The 16,572-nt window shown below is 36.1% G+C and overlaps 2 protein-coding genes across 3 annotated transcripts; both read left to right on the top strand.

Annotated features, from left to right (window-relative positions):
- Positions 1-378: 378 nt before the first annotated feature.
- Positions 379-8,736, top strand: LOC123756413 (ADP-ribosylation factor-like protein 2-binding protein). Of its 2 annotated transcripts, none has more exons than XM_045739551.2 (5): positions 379-546; positions 1,799-1,938; positions 2,711-2,817; positions 3,371-3,550; positions 4,931-8,736. In XM_045739551.2, the coding sequence occupies exons 2-5, from the start codon at positions 1,833-1,835 to the stop codon at positions 4,991-4,993; spliced, it is 456 nt and encodes a 151-aa protein (XP_045595507.1). In that variant the 5' UTR covers positions 379-546; positions 1,799-1,832; the 3' UTR covers positions 4,994-8,736. The 2 variants fall into 2 exon arrangements, with proteins under 2 accessions (XP_045595507.1, XP_045595506.1); XM_045739550.2 differs by having other exon boundaries at positions 411-553.
- LOC123756555 (zinc finger MYM-type protein 1-like) lies at positions 5,740-7,365 on the top strand. Its single transcript, XM_045739805.2, has one exon. The coding sequence runs from the start codon at positions 5,740-5,742 to the stop codon at positions 7,363-7,365; it is 1,626 nt and encodes a 541-aa protein (XP_045595761.2).
- Positions 8,737-16,572: the final 7,836 nt, after the last annotated feature.

A 16,572-nucleotide genomic window follows, 5' to 3' on the forward strand; every position in this document is an offset into this window, starting at 1 on the left:
GGCACATAATGGGCTCAGGGACTGAACCCCATAATTAATTTACCTAAGCAAGTTTACACAATTCAATACTTATAGACACATCAACAATGGGCTCGAGACTATTCCATGAATTGCTGAGCATATATATTCGTGAGGGAAATAAATTTCAAGTGGAAATTTCAATTTTTTCAATTTCTTTATTATGCACCCCATACCCATCCCGTGGGCGGTGGTGTAAAGGATTACAGAGGCACACAATCGGTTCAGGAACTGAACCCTTTAGTTCGTTTAGCTAAGCAAATAACAATGTTTGACGCTAGTTACAAAATTATCAATGTTGTATATCAAGTGGAAAGTGGGCTCAATATTCCACATCAGGACAAGAAGCGACACAAAGGTAAACAAAAGCCTAAAATATTTTCGAGTATAAACATGTTAATTCCTCGCCCAGCTCCTCAAGATTACCAACATTTGATTTAGAATAGTTCTTCATTTTGGCCACGAGGACTACTATAAGTTTGACTAACTACATGAGAAATACTTAGCTGAGAAGAACTGTGTTGGAGGGTATGTGGTTAGTAGCAGTGATGAGGGGCCATAATTACCCTCCTCTCAGTCACATTAATTACCATTAACTCAAAATAATTATTTTACCATTATAATAGTTAACTTTATTTATTTATATAACTGTAGAGGAAAGAAGAGAGAGTTGTGAGTGTACAGACGGCGAGCAAGTGGCACAGTGTTGTAAAGCCACCAATTATTATTATTATTAATATAATTATTATTATTATTATTATAGTTAAAACAGTCTTGAAAATGTAATGACAGTTACATTTATTACAATTATTGTAATTTATTACAATCAGTTACAATACAATGACAAAATTGTATTGAATTATTGTTATATAAAGTGCCAATATAACAAATTATAGTGATGTACTGTAGTTGCATTTCTAGATACTGTACTAGGAGTGTTTCTAGCACAAGATGGGATGCTACTGATGACCACACACTACAATTAATTTTTTATTAATTTCTTCTTTATTATGCACCCCATAACCATCCCTTGGGCAGTGGTGTAAAGGATTACAGAGGCACATAATCGGTTCAGGAACTGAACCCTTTAGTTCGTTTAGCTAAGCAAATAACAATGTTTGACGCTAGTTACAAAATTATTAATGTTGTATACACATGTACACACTACAAGACGAGGCTTCCTGCCACACCCAGGATATAACTATACAATTTTTTTATATAATGTATTATGTATCCTCTTATCAAATAAAAAAAAAGCATGGCAAATGGTGTATTGTATTATATTAAAAGTTACTCTTTAATAATTTGCCCAAAATGCTATGTTTATTAGTGGCTTTAGGTATTGTATGTACTAGCGCTATCTATAAATCCAACATTATGTTTGTATATCAACTATGTATGTACTTTTCCTGAATAAAAAATTATTTTAATTATTAGATATTTTTGCCCTTTGCTGCCCCACACTGGCATTCTGTATACTTTGGTCATGAAAGTAAATACTGTACTACTGTATTACTGTAATATTAAGATGTCAGTACAATACTTTGTGAAGCCCATAAGCCACAGTAGTATAATAGAACTTTCAATACATTCTGTATTTGATGTACAGTACTGTAATGTACAAATACAAATATTTATTCAGGTAAAGTACATACATACAAGGTAAGATACAAAAGTTGATGGATTTATAGATAGAGCTAGTACATACAATGCCTAAAGCCACTATTACGCAAAGCGTTTCTGGCAGTACACACATGTATTTAACATTATAATGCTTCAGGACGACGAGCAGTGGTGGTCAAGGGAAGGTGTGGATGATGGAAAAGGAAGAAGAGATAGAGGAAGTGTTGGCAACAGGCGACAGTCACAACACACTTCAACTGGACACTCTGGTCGGCCACATAGAGAACATCATTCTCAGTGAGTCGCCAGTAATGCATCAATCTCTCATTCTTATTGTTTGTTCAGGGCCCATCTGAATGCTGCAGTTTAGCATCTCCTTCAAGCAGTCACTTGTAGTGATGTGCATATGCATTCTGATGGGTTTGACTAGGTTTTCTAGATTTATCTATGACCCCCCAAGCTCCTGTCACCTCATACAGGTGAGCCAGAGTCTGCTCCAGGCTTCCATCAGGCATGGAATTGATCTCGGATGCCTGGTGTGGTTAGCTAATGTCTGGCAGCACCAGTGCTTAAGCTCAGAGACCCACCAAAAAAAGGGAGTTGTATATGCTTGATATATGTCAACAGCTATCTTATGCAGCATTGTTTATACACTTACTGTAATCCCCTTTTACTTTTCTGCAAACCTTTAGTTCCCTTCTCACTTTAATAGCAAGAACAATGTTCCATTTTTTTTTTTTTTTGTCATATGGCACCCTGCTACATATCAGTGCTTCTACTACCTATATAGCTTTTAGCTACTACAGTACTGTACTTTTCTGCTCTCTTTCACTTAATACCATATACTCAGCTACTTTGTTCTTGACTCGTATTTAGAGAGCCCATGTTCAATTCCTCTGCAGGAGAGAATTTGATCTGAACTCATTTTTTTTACTCTAGTTTCTAAATGTGAATGAATTTTATCAATTTAGATCAGTTAAGTTTGTTCTTTGTACTACACATGTAATTGTACAAAAACATGCTAAAGCAAGTTCTAATATAATTTTGATTCTTCAATGTAATCTTACAGGTGATGAGTTTTCAAGCCTGAGAGAAGACTTCCTGAAGCAGCACTGCCATGTATTTGAAGATAAGGATGAGAACAAACTGGAGTACATGGATATTTACAAACAATATGTATGCTTCATTGACTCTTGATCGATTGGGAAACGTATTATCTCTAGCTCTACAACAGTTGGCTACATTGAGCGGAGGGGCTTTTCTGGACGGAGCGTCCCAGTGACTGATGCAAGATAGCCGCAGAGAGCTACTGGCGCTCCTCCAGAAGAGGCATCTCATTACATTCAATATTGAATTTCTTAAATAATGGGCTAGACAGAATTGTGTAGCTGCAAATTCACTTCAACTGAATTAATGGACATCAGTTGGTACATAATCTACCTCTTGCATATCGTGCTCATATTTTTATTGCCCATCTTCATAGGTTTAAATTGATACTTGAGCATTGCAGGTCTGTGCTCAGTATTCTCATAAAAATGACCACTACAAGGGAAAGCCAAATGCCAAACACCCTCATATGTTGTGCTGTGTGTAGTATCTATTTCCTGCCATGAGAAAATTATTTAAGATTTTGTGGGTAATTCATGATGACATACTTAAAGCAAAAGTGATATTTAAACATATTACATATTTACAGCTACGAGTTTTACTTGTACAATCTTTCTTGCAGACTAATATGATTGAGGCCCACATAGAAAAGGAGTTATCTAACCTTGACAGCAGCTTTGAGATGGCATCATTTCTACAAGAATTAACTTCGTCTTGTGCCGTTGATGGCGAAGTGTTTGATCTTCTAATGACTCTCACAGACTTTTTAGCTTTCAAGACGGCCATGCTAGATGTTAAGGAGGTTGGAACATTAACTTTATTTTGTTGAAGATTATCTTGTTAATAGTTGTTAAGGTCTTGTACAGTTGCATTGCCTTAATGTTCATTTGTCAGTCATATTTATTTTCTTGAACATATTTCTTTTTATCTTGGCAAATTTATGTATACATAATACATTAAATGTAATGAATATTTTTGAGGTACAGTATACGTACTGTATAATTCAAGGTGAAATAAGTGAATTATCTATCTTCTCATATTGTTCGGGGAACATATGTAACTGAAGTTGGACAATGTCAAACTCAATCTTACTGCAGTTAGTATCATGCATTAATTTTCTCAAGTTTCATTAGTCTGTCACTCACATAAGTATATTGATCCATTGTGCCTTAATCCTTAAAGAGCTAACCTGATTAAAAGCCCTACATCATGCTGCATATGAGAAGAAAGAAGTATTCGTAATACACAAGGTAAGGTAATTATCAAAAGAAGGCACCAAGCCGGGAAGGCTATGTAGCACCATCAAAGTGCGAAATAATCAGAGGGCGCTAAATATCACCAAGAAAGCCAATACGAGAACAGAATCGCATACGGCGAATGATATCAAAAGTATCCGATTCACCAATACTTCCGTGTAAAGTGAAGTAGGGTATTGCATTTAACTTTGTAAATACTGTATTGGTCTTTTATCTTGGGTATCATGCATCATTCTATAATTTTATACTGTACTGTACACCCTGATACTGTACTGTACTTCTATATCCAGTACTTTAGACTCATTTTACACCCAGCTCTGCAGAGGTAGATTTAATTGAGTTGACAGGATACTACTTGAGAATGTCTCTTTCCACAAGTGCTTCCATTGTATTAGTATTTGACTTACAACATGGTGCCCAGCCATTGCGTGGTTGACCATAGCTTCTTGCTTATGCTTTGTCTTTGGGTTATTTTTCCTTGCACTTATTGATTGAAATTTGAGTCTTCAGAGTTATCTTCTCGAAGGCCTTTGGTACATCCTTCAGTATGTATGTGAACATAAGAAAGTAAGCAGGAATGTAGAATGTGTACTACTGTACTACACCTACTAACATTTTCTATACTGTATGTAGACAGATATCGAGTGTAACCTTTATTTGACGTAACATTTTGCATCATCTAAAATGCTGACGTGAACATGTAATAAATCATTATTGGAAGTTTAGTTGCTATAAGTAATTTTTTTATTTACATTAATACATTACCTGTACATTATTTACACTGGTTACTTAGCTCAACTGAATTATTTGTTTAATAATTTTGGCAAGAAGATTGATGTGTCATAATTATCTTTTACCTTGGAGAAAGTGCTAATCTCAAACTTTGATTGAATATAGCATTATTTTAAACTTGTTTTCTTTTTCAGAGTAAAGAATTTGGATGTGATGAACTAGAGGATTTGCTACAAATAACAAGTCTTAAGTCCTAAAAAAGAGATTAATATACAGAACAGTATTTACTGTATAAGGGATTTATATGTACAGCAGTGGGACTCACCCACAGAAGCTGCCGAGCTCAGTCCTTCCAGACACTTACTGCCAGGTATACGACTCCATCAACCTCACACTAGAATAATAAACAACTAACAAATGTGTCATAACAAAATGTCTTTATATGCTATTTTCAATATATTTATACAGTAACTAAATATTAAACATTTTCATTAAAATTAAGACACAAAAATAGAGGTTTCACGCTGTACGATAGTGTAGGATTTATTGGTGCTACATCTGGCAACGTTGAGCTGCATTCAGTGCAGCCCAATCACTCCGTCAGTCCTGTGTTTAGTGTTTACGTTGAGTGTGGGGTGGTGTCATGTGTTGCTCGTGGTGCTAAAGTTTAATTACCCTATGACAAACAATGACAATGGAAAGTAGAGTGAACTCGGTGAAGTATTTACAAAGTATCAATTTTTCGCAGCTGACATTAAATGAAAAAATCGAAATAAAAGCAAAAGGAAGACATACACCAGTTTTATCCATTCTACAGAGAAGTACAAGCAGGAGCAAAGAATATACACGTCAGTTTAACATCAGTGCGTATCAGAAATGTGAATGGCTCTGTGGTTGTGATGAGAAAAATGCTTTATTTTGCTTTCCGTGCTTAGTGTTTGGTGGTGACCCATCATGGACAAAAAGTGGTGTGGCTGATTTGAGGCATTTACCACAGAAGATAATGAAACATGAGCAGTCGGCCAAGCACATGAATAGCGTGATTGATTTATTAATGCTGGGTAAAGTGAACAGTGTAGCTCAAATTGATTCAGCATACATGCTTTCAGTTGCAAAACACAATGAAGAGGTGGAAAAAAACAGAAATGTGTTGTCCAAAATCATAAACTGTGTCAAATTTTGTGGAAAATTTGACCTACCTCTTAGAGGACATGCTGAAGCTACGAGCTCCAAAAATCCAGGGATATTTCGAGGCTTAGTCGATTTTGCCTGTGGCCTGGATTCCAGCTTAGATGCACATATACGTAATGTTACAGTGTTTAAAGGACTATCAAAATCAATACAGAATGAACTTTTAGAATCTATGTTAGAAATCTGCAAAAATAAGATCAAGGAAGAAGTAAAGAATGCAGAATATTTGGCAGTTATGTGTGACGAGACAACGGATATTTACGATAAAACGCAGATGGTAATTGTTCTAAGGTATGAGCTACAAGGAAGACCTGTTGAGAGGTTTTGGGGATTTTTTAACTTAATCAATAAGACAGTAGAAGCATTATCAATTGTATTATTGAAAGAGCTCCAGATTTTAATTGGTGATTATCCACACAAACTCATTGCTCAAACATATGATGGTGCAGCTGTTGTTATTGGTGCTAACAAAGGTGTGCAAACCATAGTGAAAGAAGTATATACCAATGCTCACTTCATCCACTGTTATGCACACCAACTGAATTTAATTGTTGAGCAGGCAGCATTACAAAATACTGATGTTCGAGTATTTTTTAACAGCGTGTCAGGCATACCAGCATTTGTTTCAAAATCTCCACAAAAAGTAGCTGCAGCAGCTGGTGTTAAGAGAGTTGTGAATGATCCTGAATTTGAGTTTTGGTTGGAGTTTTTCTCCAAAGTAATGCCTCATGTTGACATCTTGTTTTCTCAGTTTCAGTCTAGAAATATTGATGCAGCTAAGGCTAATGCCTCTTTAAAAGCTTTCACCTCTGCAGTTCATAAATTAAGAGATGAATGTGATGCTTTTGTGCCACCACCCGAGCCAAAGAGAAGAAAATTTAATACAGATAGATTAGTCGCTGCAAAGGAGGTTTGTGACGTAATTTTATTGCAGTGCAGAGCGAGGTTCAGTTTCACTAATCATTTGGAAGCTAGCAAGTTACTTTTAGTGAATCAATTTCCAGTGTATACCAAAGACTTCCCTAGTACTGCACTTGTACAAGCAGTTGCAGCCTATCCCATGCTTGAAAAAGACAAATTGAGAACTGAACTTAGTGTACTGTACACAAGAGAAGATTTGTATAAGTCAGAAAACCTCATTGACTTGTTGGAGATTATGAACAACAATCATTTACAGTCAACATTTTCAGAAACTGTGAAGCTACTGAAAATTTTAATAACAACTCCAATGATAACGGCAGAAGCAGAAAGGTGCTTTTTAACTTTGAAGCGCATCAAAGCTTTTTTGCGCAATACCATGGCGATTGAGAGACTATCTGCTCTAGCAATGATATCAATTGAAAATATAATGATAACAGAAATTAAGGATTTTAATGAGAAAGTAATAAATCATTTTGCTACATTGAAGAGCCGATGCACTGATTTTCTTTTCAAGTAATATTAACCTTACCACCTCAGCCATCCATACCTCCACTAACCCGACAATAATGATTCCTATGGGCCTCAGTACATATATGGTGCGTTTATTAATGTCTTTCATTTAATTATTTTTGTTATTACAGTATTTGATTGTACTGTTGTGTGAAGCTTGCAGTGATGCAGCCCCTTCATTCTATTTACACATAAATTGCCACTGCTATACGGTATTTGTATACAAATAGTTTTCCACTGTTCAGACAAGAAGCCTTTTAAAAGCTAAGGTACCCCCCTAAGCAGATGACCGACTTTTTTTTAGGATGCAGCCCACAATGTTCATTTTGTAATGTTCATTTTGTTCTAAATAATTGTAGACATAATCGAATCCTATGAATTATTGTCTACAATTATTTAGACTTCAAATTGACCTCTGGTTTCCAAATAAGAACCCAGGGTCGTAACACCCGTCACTAATCATTGCGCAGTACAGTACAGTATAAGCATTTGTGGTACTGTAATTCACCATGTTTTCAGAAATATTATAAGTAGAAAATCTGAAACAATTATTTGATAACATTTGTATTAATGAGGCACTCTGTAGGATGCCTTTGTAATGTCAGCAAATGTTTGGTTTTCTCCTCCTTATTGCCATACATAGTCTGACACTATATTCTTCATATCATATTCCCAGCCTGGTGCAGTACTGCGAGACAATTTTTTTTTATTGTTATTAAATATGTTATAGCGAAAAAATTATTGTATTTTTTGTTTTCAGTTAATTGATCAAGTCCATTATACAGTGATGAACACTTGATATCGTAGACTACTGTAAACTAATATTTCGTTGTCAATAGCAATATATTGTACTTACTGTAAAGAACTTAATAGTACTGTACCAAGTTAAAATAAATAGACTCTAAATAGATTCTGCTTTTGCAGTAGAAATTGAAGAATATGGATAAATATTTATTGAAAAGTCTATATAAATGTTTGATGGTTATACAGTAATCGGGTATCAACAACATATTGCATTAATGTGTTTCATTTAAAAATGGGGATTGAAGGATGAAGTTTCAAAATATAATGTACTGTATAGGAAAATTTAGGTGAATTGTGGTAGACACTAAAATATGATAGCATTAAATATATATATATTTTAAGAAATGTATATTTTAGAAATCACACACAAAATAATTTAAAAACTGAAAGTATTGTTTTACTATTCAATATTTTAGTATTGTATAGTAAAAACAGTTATTGTTTGTACAATACTAGCACAATACAATATAGTAAGAGTACAGTACTGTACTAAGGAAAATAATTTAGTAAATACTGTAATGAGTTTTGTGTTGTATTTTTATATTTCTCTTATATTAAACTTTGTAAATTACTAGTTATCTTTATATTTAATACAACCTTTTTTAAATAGCTTGTTATCTTTTTAGATTTTCAAGTTGTGACATGTAAAAACAATACAACCTAAGCATTTGAGAGAATTATTAGTTTTCCTTGTTGTGACATTTAGGACAATGTGACCATATAGCACTCTGAAGGATGTGAGGACAAGGAATGGAATACTTGGACAAGGCAATGGGATGTGAGGACAAGAAATGGAATACTTGGACAAGGCAATGGGATGTGAGGACAAGATGAAGGAACAGTGTCCAGTTACTTGAACTAGTGGGGTTTGCACACCGACCCTGCAAGCTACAAGACCTTCTCTGTTCCAACCATTTCAAGTGTTTCACGTTGACCAGACCACTCGCTATAAGGTGAAAGGACAACGACGTTTCGGTCCGTCCTGGACCATTCTCAAGTTGTTGTCGTCGTCGTCCCTTCACCTTCTAGTGTGTGGTCTGGTCAACATACTTTAGCCACGTTATTGTGACTCATCGCCTGCAAGTGTTTCACTTTAAGGGCTACCTTCTGGTACTTGATATAAATTGCAATTATCAATGTCAATTGATAATTGATTAATATTAATCAATTGTCTTAATATTTTGGGTGATACAGTATATAGGTAAGCAAAAAGAGATGATACTGCACTGCAATATTTGATAAGTTAACTAATACAAAAAATGCCATTTAGTTAAATATTTGAGCTTATTAACATTTCATGATATTATACTAAGGCTGAAAGCAGATGTAATATTTGTTATCACAGTTTGTGAATTGTTGAGCTTTGTTAGATATACTGTACTGTATATGAGAGGCTGGCACTGTTACTATCTTAGATTAGATATTGTGGGGCTGGAATTGCTTACCTGTTGCTGACACAACACTTCCCTAGACAGTGGAGCGACGGTCTCACTGTTTGCAGGTCGATGTTCAATCCCACAACCGTCCAAGTGATTTTACACCATTCCTTCCCTCGATCCTATCCCAAATCCATATCCTCACATCCCTTCCAAGTGTTATAACAGCCATAATGGCTTAGTGTTTTCTTGTGATAATTACCATACTTTACCCATACCTTGCCTCTCTCTCTCTCATTTATATCTGACATGTTCATCACCTTTCTCAACATTCAACATTTTCATCATATTTTTTGTCTTTCTGGTACTGGTACAACTATATTTTAAGGCAGATATTGTGGAAATAGTGAGTTAAGTAGATCATGATGTAATATTTTACATTTAGCTTCTAATAAAATTTTGTCAACATAAAAACTAAGTACTGTACTGTGGTGTTAAAGTCAATTTGCAATTTAAAATTCATATCAATATTAGAGATTTTTAGTGTGTAAAATATGTTTCATAATATACTTTCCTTTTTTACTGTTTGAAACAAGCTATCAGTTTCCACAATCTTGACCTGGTGCAGCCTCTACAAAAATGAAACTATGCTCAACTTCTTTGTTTCAAATATAGTGTGTTTGCTTTACTAAACTTTCCCCTTGAAGCTTACCAGGTATCACAAGGTTCATAATATTAAAACTGATCAACAGAAACATAAAAACCACTGGAGTGTATTTGTTGGGAATAAACAGGAAGGACAAGTGGAAACCCCAATGAAATGTTCTTGTTGATTATAAAAATACTCATCAACATTTATGTACACAAGTTACAGCCCCGCTCCTGTGCCAGGTAAGTCCACTACAGGCTCACCATAGCCCGTGCTACTTGGAACTTTTTGTTCTCCGTAGCCGAATCTAAAACGACAACATTATTTATGTACAGTATATTATTTTAGTACTTACTTGCCAAGTTTAATATTCATACATGCTAGGTTAAGAGAAAATCATTGGAGCAGGACAGGGATTGCACCAATGTTCTGGGTAACCCCAGATGTGCACCTTAACCCATAGACCGTGACGTGCTAGAGATTATATAACCTGAGATCTGCCCGAATCTACTAGGAGTCTGGAGGCACTGTACTGCTAGGCAACTGAAGTGTTAGATATAACCTACAAGTACCTGTATAGGTAGTGGAGTTCACATTATTATAATATCCCTGTGTATGCTACACCGACGATTAGCATTTAACGTTTTGAAGAGTTGCTGTTGTGATCACTATTGGCAGGAAAAAATCTAACTCAGGATGCTGCACAAGTAATGTTTACAACTTAGTTGTGACTAGCCGAGTATGCCATACAAATATTGTATTAACGTTTATTCTGTTATGTTGGGGGCTGATGATTAAGTGTTTCTCTAATGGGTCTTAACTAGTTTTCTCAAATGGTGAGTCCTACAGTGACATAATTTAGAAATCAAGAGACAGAACCTATGGTAAGACCAGCTATGATGCAGGTGTTGAGTCTTCTTGCTTGTTCATTTAGTATTCTTAATAGCATGATACATAACTATAATATGGTATATAAAATACTACTATGACCCAACCAGGATGCAAACTTACTTAGCCAATGCTGACCCCCCGGTGTACACAGTAATGAAACCATTTCACCACTTCAGTACTGTGTACATAGGGGGGGAGGTGAGCTCTGGCTATGTAGGTTCGAGTCGTGGTAGGGTTATAGAGTTATTAGTAATTTATGGCTTGGGGACTATTCAAGCTCTCTTTTTATATATATACAAAATATATATACTATATAATTCATAACAACTAATGTTGCCAGTAATATTAATGTGTAATTCAGGTAATGTATAAATGTAAAAAATAAACAAAGTATTTATAAAGTAAACAACATGATGGCCAAAGTCTGAAGTGATAATGGTTAAGCAAGACCTTCACTGCTCTAGTGTGATGTTTCAGAGATACTCTCCATGTATTTCGCACCCTTCAGTAAAACTAAAGAAATGAGCAATATAAAATGCCATTCATAATTAAAAATAAGTTGTATGGAGCCTCTGATTTTTTTTGTGAGTGTAACATGAGTAAAATGCACAAAACAAATTTGGTCAATACTAAAATTGCAAATGAAAAACAAATTTAAAATAGAGTCATACAACATTATATAGTGTCTAGGTAAAATGCAAGAGCACAAATAATTCAAACTTTCAACAAGACTTACTCTATAATAAATACAGCAATTATAGCACGTTTAAAAGTGTTATCATATGTATTTTGTGAGAAGAAATAATGGAAGCAAGATTTGTTTGGGGGCAAGATTCCAAGAATAAAAAAAGCAATATAATAGTGAGAATGAACATGGTTTGTGCATAATTACCGTTAAAATTTAAAATATGTTAGAGTATAGAAATCCTAAAAACCATTCAACTGCACAGATATAATTAGATATTTTCACAAAAATCTTTTATTTGGTAGTGTATATCTATTCTCACAAGATAATTTTCTTGGAAAATAATTAACTCAGATCAGATATATAAAACAGAATTCTGATAACATACTCATCTTGATACACCTGGGCATAAGAGTGGAGAATCTAGGGTTCATGGTTCTTGTCACTACCACTCACATGATGGGTAGAGGGTGCAGAAAAAATCTAAACTAACGTGGCAAGTTTGACGCTTAACACTATTATTGGGGGAGTGAGGCAACTGCTACCTGATCCCTACTGTTGTGTTTACTTCTCACATAAACAGGAAAGTCTAGTGCCACTCACCGTGCCATAACACACACATGCTGCACTAACACCTTCAGCATGCTCACGATTAGCATGTATACTACACCAAACTGGAATTTTCTTAATTATTCTGTAAACATATATAAAGGAAAAGTTGCCATATATATACAGTACTGTAATAGTCAACACACAAAATAAAAAATATGGTGGGTTGATGGAATAAACTTGAAAATTAATATGAAAAATTGCAATGAGGGTAGATATGAGCAAGGACATTAACTATTTAAATACACGTGTAATACCAAAACAATGAATTATTAAGAATAACCTTCATCTATGTACTTAGCAAACAGTAGAAGTTTTAGAAATAAATGTGAGCCAAGGGTACTTGTGTGTACTAATAAGATACATGTTATTGCAATTACTGAAACAGAGTCTCACAAACAAAATGTACAGGAAAGGAAGAATGGCTATCCATGTAAGAGAATATAGTATTTTAAATATTAAAAGAAAGAAATTAAAACAAACACCGAGACCATTTGCATCAAGATAAACAAACATGACCAAATATTTGGAATTTTGCTCAAGCTTTCAAATTCTTACAGCAGTGAAAGTAAATGTATTTGGAAGAAATAGAACAAGGTTTCATGCCATAATAATGTCATAAGTCATTCATGATCACGGCTCTCGAACAAAATCTACCTTTGAGAATAAGAAGATAAATTTGGATAATTTTAAGTGTAAGAAATAAGATTTGAAATTGCATGTCCAAATTGTAGAAGAAAACTTGCAGCCAGAGACCTGTTTAATCATGAGGTATTTTATACTAGTTTAAGGTAAAAATTAATGGAAATCGGTTGAACAAGCTTAGATAAAGATCTGACCAAAAATCCTCCTGTCAGAAGTGAACTTGTGTTGTAGCATGTACTCACCTAGTTGTGCTTGCGGGGGTTGAGCTCTGGCTCTTTAGTCCCGCCTCTCAACTCGACCAACTGTACCTGGTGTTCCCTGCCATGGCATAGAACACTAATTCATAGCAAACCTGGAAACTGAGAAGTTGGTACTGTACTAGCCGTACACTTCCCACCATTGGAGCCACCATTAACCCGTCAAAACGTCTGGGCGTCATTACTGCCCATTGATTCCTTGAGAGAGTAACTATTACTCTGCCATTACCTATATGCAAACCCCTCCTCCCCCCCCCCCCCTGCAGGAGCCATTAATGGATCACCTGCTCCCCTTCTGCTACACCCATTGTAATGGGTCACCAATCCACCTTAATGAGTGGATATATATCCATCCACCCACCAATATAATGGGTCCCCAGTTCACCTTTCTTTTGCTTAGGCGGTCTATATATAATTTTTAAGTGAAATGTACCTTTATGAAGGTATATACTTAACCTAAAGTTATTATGGGTTAAGTGCGATAGTTCTAGTTTACACTGCAATTATGCCCGTGTTTAAGGCCGTAATGGAGTACACAAGGAACATAACGCAATATAACACAGTACACAGAGAACAGATGACGCAATATAACAGTACACAAGGAACATGACGCAATATAACACAGTACACAAGGAACATGACGCAATATAACAGTGCACAAGGAACATGACGCAATATAACACAGTACGAGAGGAACATGACGCAATATAACACAGTACACAAGGAACATGACGCAATATAACACACAGTACACAAGGAACATGACGCAATATAACAGTACACAAGGAACAGATGACGCAATATAACAAAGTACACAAGGAACATGACGCAATATAACACAGTACACAAAGAACAGATGACGCAATATAACAAAGTACACAAGGAACATGACGCAATATAACACAGTACACAAAGAACAGATGACGCAATATAACACAGTACACAAGGAACAGAAACCGGTGAAGCAACTCGAGTACAAAGTGCACAAGAAAAAAGTGGCGAAACATATTGACGTAATTCTTCCATGTTTTTACGAGGGTAAATAAATAGTTTGTGCAAATTATTTAACGATATTCCGAAGGCATCCAAACAAAAGGGGCCTCGTAGTATAGGTGGCTTCGTTCTCCACTCTTAATCGCGGTTCTTGGTTTCGATTCCCGTGTGGGGGGACAGAAATGATTGGGCATGTTTATTATCACCGAATAATCAGTAGGTACCCGGGAGTTAGGCAACTGCTGTGGGGTTGCATCCTGAGGAAGGTCAGTATAATTCGACCTTGTGAGGATCTCGAAACATGCTAATGTACAAAACGAATTTATTAACTGCTTGAAACGCTGTGCGTATTAGTGACTTTAGGTATTGTATGTACTAACTCTATCTATAAATCCAACATTATGTTTGTAACTTATCTTCTATGTATGTACTTTTAACCGAATTGAAATTGAAATTGAAATCAGTTTATTGAGGTAAAATACACACAAAGGGATGAGGTAGCTTAACCGAATAAACATTTTTATTTGTTTTTTCCTATTTTCAGAGAAAGAGCCAGAAAGAGCCACTTCCAGAGAGAAACTTAACATTCTAAGAGATTAATCAAATTGCCATAAAATTTCAAGTGCTCTAACGTATCAAAGGAAGCACACATGGCGAGGATAGACCGGCATTCTTTAGTGAATTCCAAATGTCAGCTGTAAATCTACCAACAAATATCATTTTGATATAAATATTAGATATTTTGATATAAATAAATAACTCACAACAGTTGTCTAAATCCAGGGAACCTATACTTACTGCTAGGTGAAGAGAGGCATCAGGTTAAAAGAAATGTGCCCAAACGTCTCTATCCTGCCGTGGGAATCGAACCCGCCAATGTTCTGTCCTTTACAGTCCGTGTAAAGGTGAAATTCAAAATTAGATTCAGGAGCTAAAACAAAAACTGGAATTCAGACATACTAGACACTTAGATCATCATAAAGAAGGCAGCCTAATGTCACTATTTAACCATATTATAAAGCAACTGTAGCGACTGTAACTATTGAAGCAAAATCCAGATTAATGTAAGAACTCAGACAAGACAACAGGGGGTGGAAATGATGAATAAACTCAACACCAAGTACAATAGGCTCTCGTTAGAGAGTTTGACGTGAAACAATAGTGCTGTTAGCGTTCACCTTGTCATCACACACTGCTTTTCCCGCCCCGTCATCGTTGGTAACTAGGGTGGCGGGAAACTGTAGCTGGGAGGAGGTTGGTGGCGGGGAACTGTAGCTGGGAGGAGGTTGGTGGCGGGAAACTGTAGCTGGGAGGAGGTTGGTGGCGGGAAACTGTAGCTGGGAGGAGGTTGGTGGCGGGGAACTGTAGCTGGGAGGCGGTTGGTGGCGGGAAACTGTAGCTGGGAGGAGGTTGGTGGCGGGGAACTGTAGCTGGGAGGAGGTTGGTGGCGGGGAACTATAGCTGGGAGGAGGTTGGTGGCGGGGAACTGTAGCTGGGAGGAGGTTGGTGGCGGGAAACAGATTCAGATTCAGATGTTTATTCAGGTAAGGTATATACATACAAGTGATGTTACATTAATGGATTGATATATAGATAGAGCTAGTACATACAATGCCTAAAGCCACTATTACGCAATGCGTTTCGGGCAAGAAAAACATTAATATCTAGAACTTAATACTAATTGAGCATAAAGATTAAAAGGTGTTGAGAACAAATACAAATAAAGATAAAAAAAAAAGGGGGGAACATGACTGAAAAAAGCAGCACAAATACAATAGGTTGACAAACAGTGTTGATTAAAGGAGTGAGGTAGATTACAGGGAATTTATTAGGTAGTGTTTAGTTTTTATCTTAAACTGGTTGAGAGAGGTACAGTCTTTAACATGGTTGGGAAGGTCATTCAGTAGCTGGGAGCAGGTTGGTGGCGGGAAACAGTAGCTGGGAGATGATCTCAGCCAGGCGACACGCCATAAGCAACCCTATTACAACGACTGAGGTCGATCGACCTCAGTCTATCCATATACTGTAAGGGGGGGAGCCAGAAACATTTCATGAAGTGATGCCTGTGGCGTCATAATGTTTACGTCGGCACAAAAGGTTTTAGACCCTAATGAAACAATTAAGAGCAGAGACGCCCAAGGTGTGTTTCCACTCCACCAGACTCTGCTACGAAAGGGATACTAATGCCTGCCAGGCATGGTAGAAAAAGTCACTATATAGGTCCTGCGGGTGGGTCCTCATCCTGAGGTAACCCAAGTAACGTTAACCAACACTTATTTATTCATTTATATGTATACAAGAAGTT

The sequence above is a fragment of the Procambarus clarkii genome, chromosome 25 (assembly GCF_040958095.1).
Source record: "Procambarus clarkii isolate CNS0578487 chromosome 25, FALCON_Pclarkii_2.0, whole genome shotgun sequence".
NCBI classification, from domain to species: Eukaryota; Metazoa; Arthropoda; class Malacostraca; order Decapoda; family Cambaridae; genus Procambarus; species Procambarus clarkii.

What these genes read in the sequence shown, in the direction of transcription:
- LOC123756413 (XM_045739550.2), top strand. An exon ending in CATAGAGAACATCATTCTCA is followed by an intron (nt 1,939 to 2,710) that starts GTGAGTCGCCAG and finishes GTAATCTTACAG; the next exon opens with GTGATGAGTTTTCAAGCCTG. An exon ending in CCATGCTAGATGTTAAGGAG is followed by an intron (nt 3,551 to 4,930) that starts GTTGGAACATTA and finishes TTTCTTTTTCAG; the next exon opens with AGTAAAGAATTTGGATGTGA.
- LOC123756555 (XM_045739805.2), top strand. Translation starts at nt 5,740, where the DNA reads ATGAAACATGAGCAGTCGGCCAAGCACATGAATAGCGTGATTGATTTA.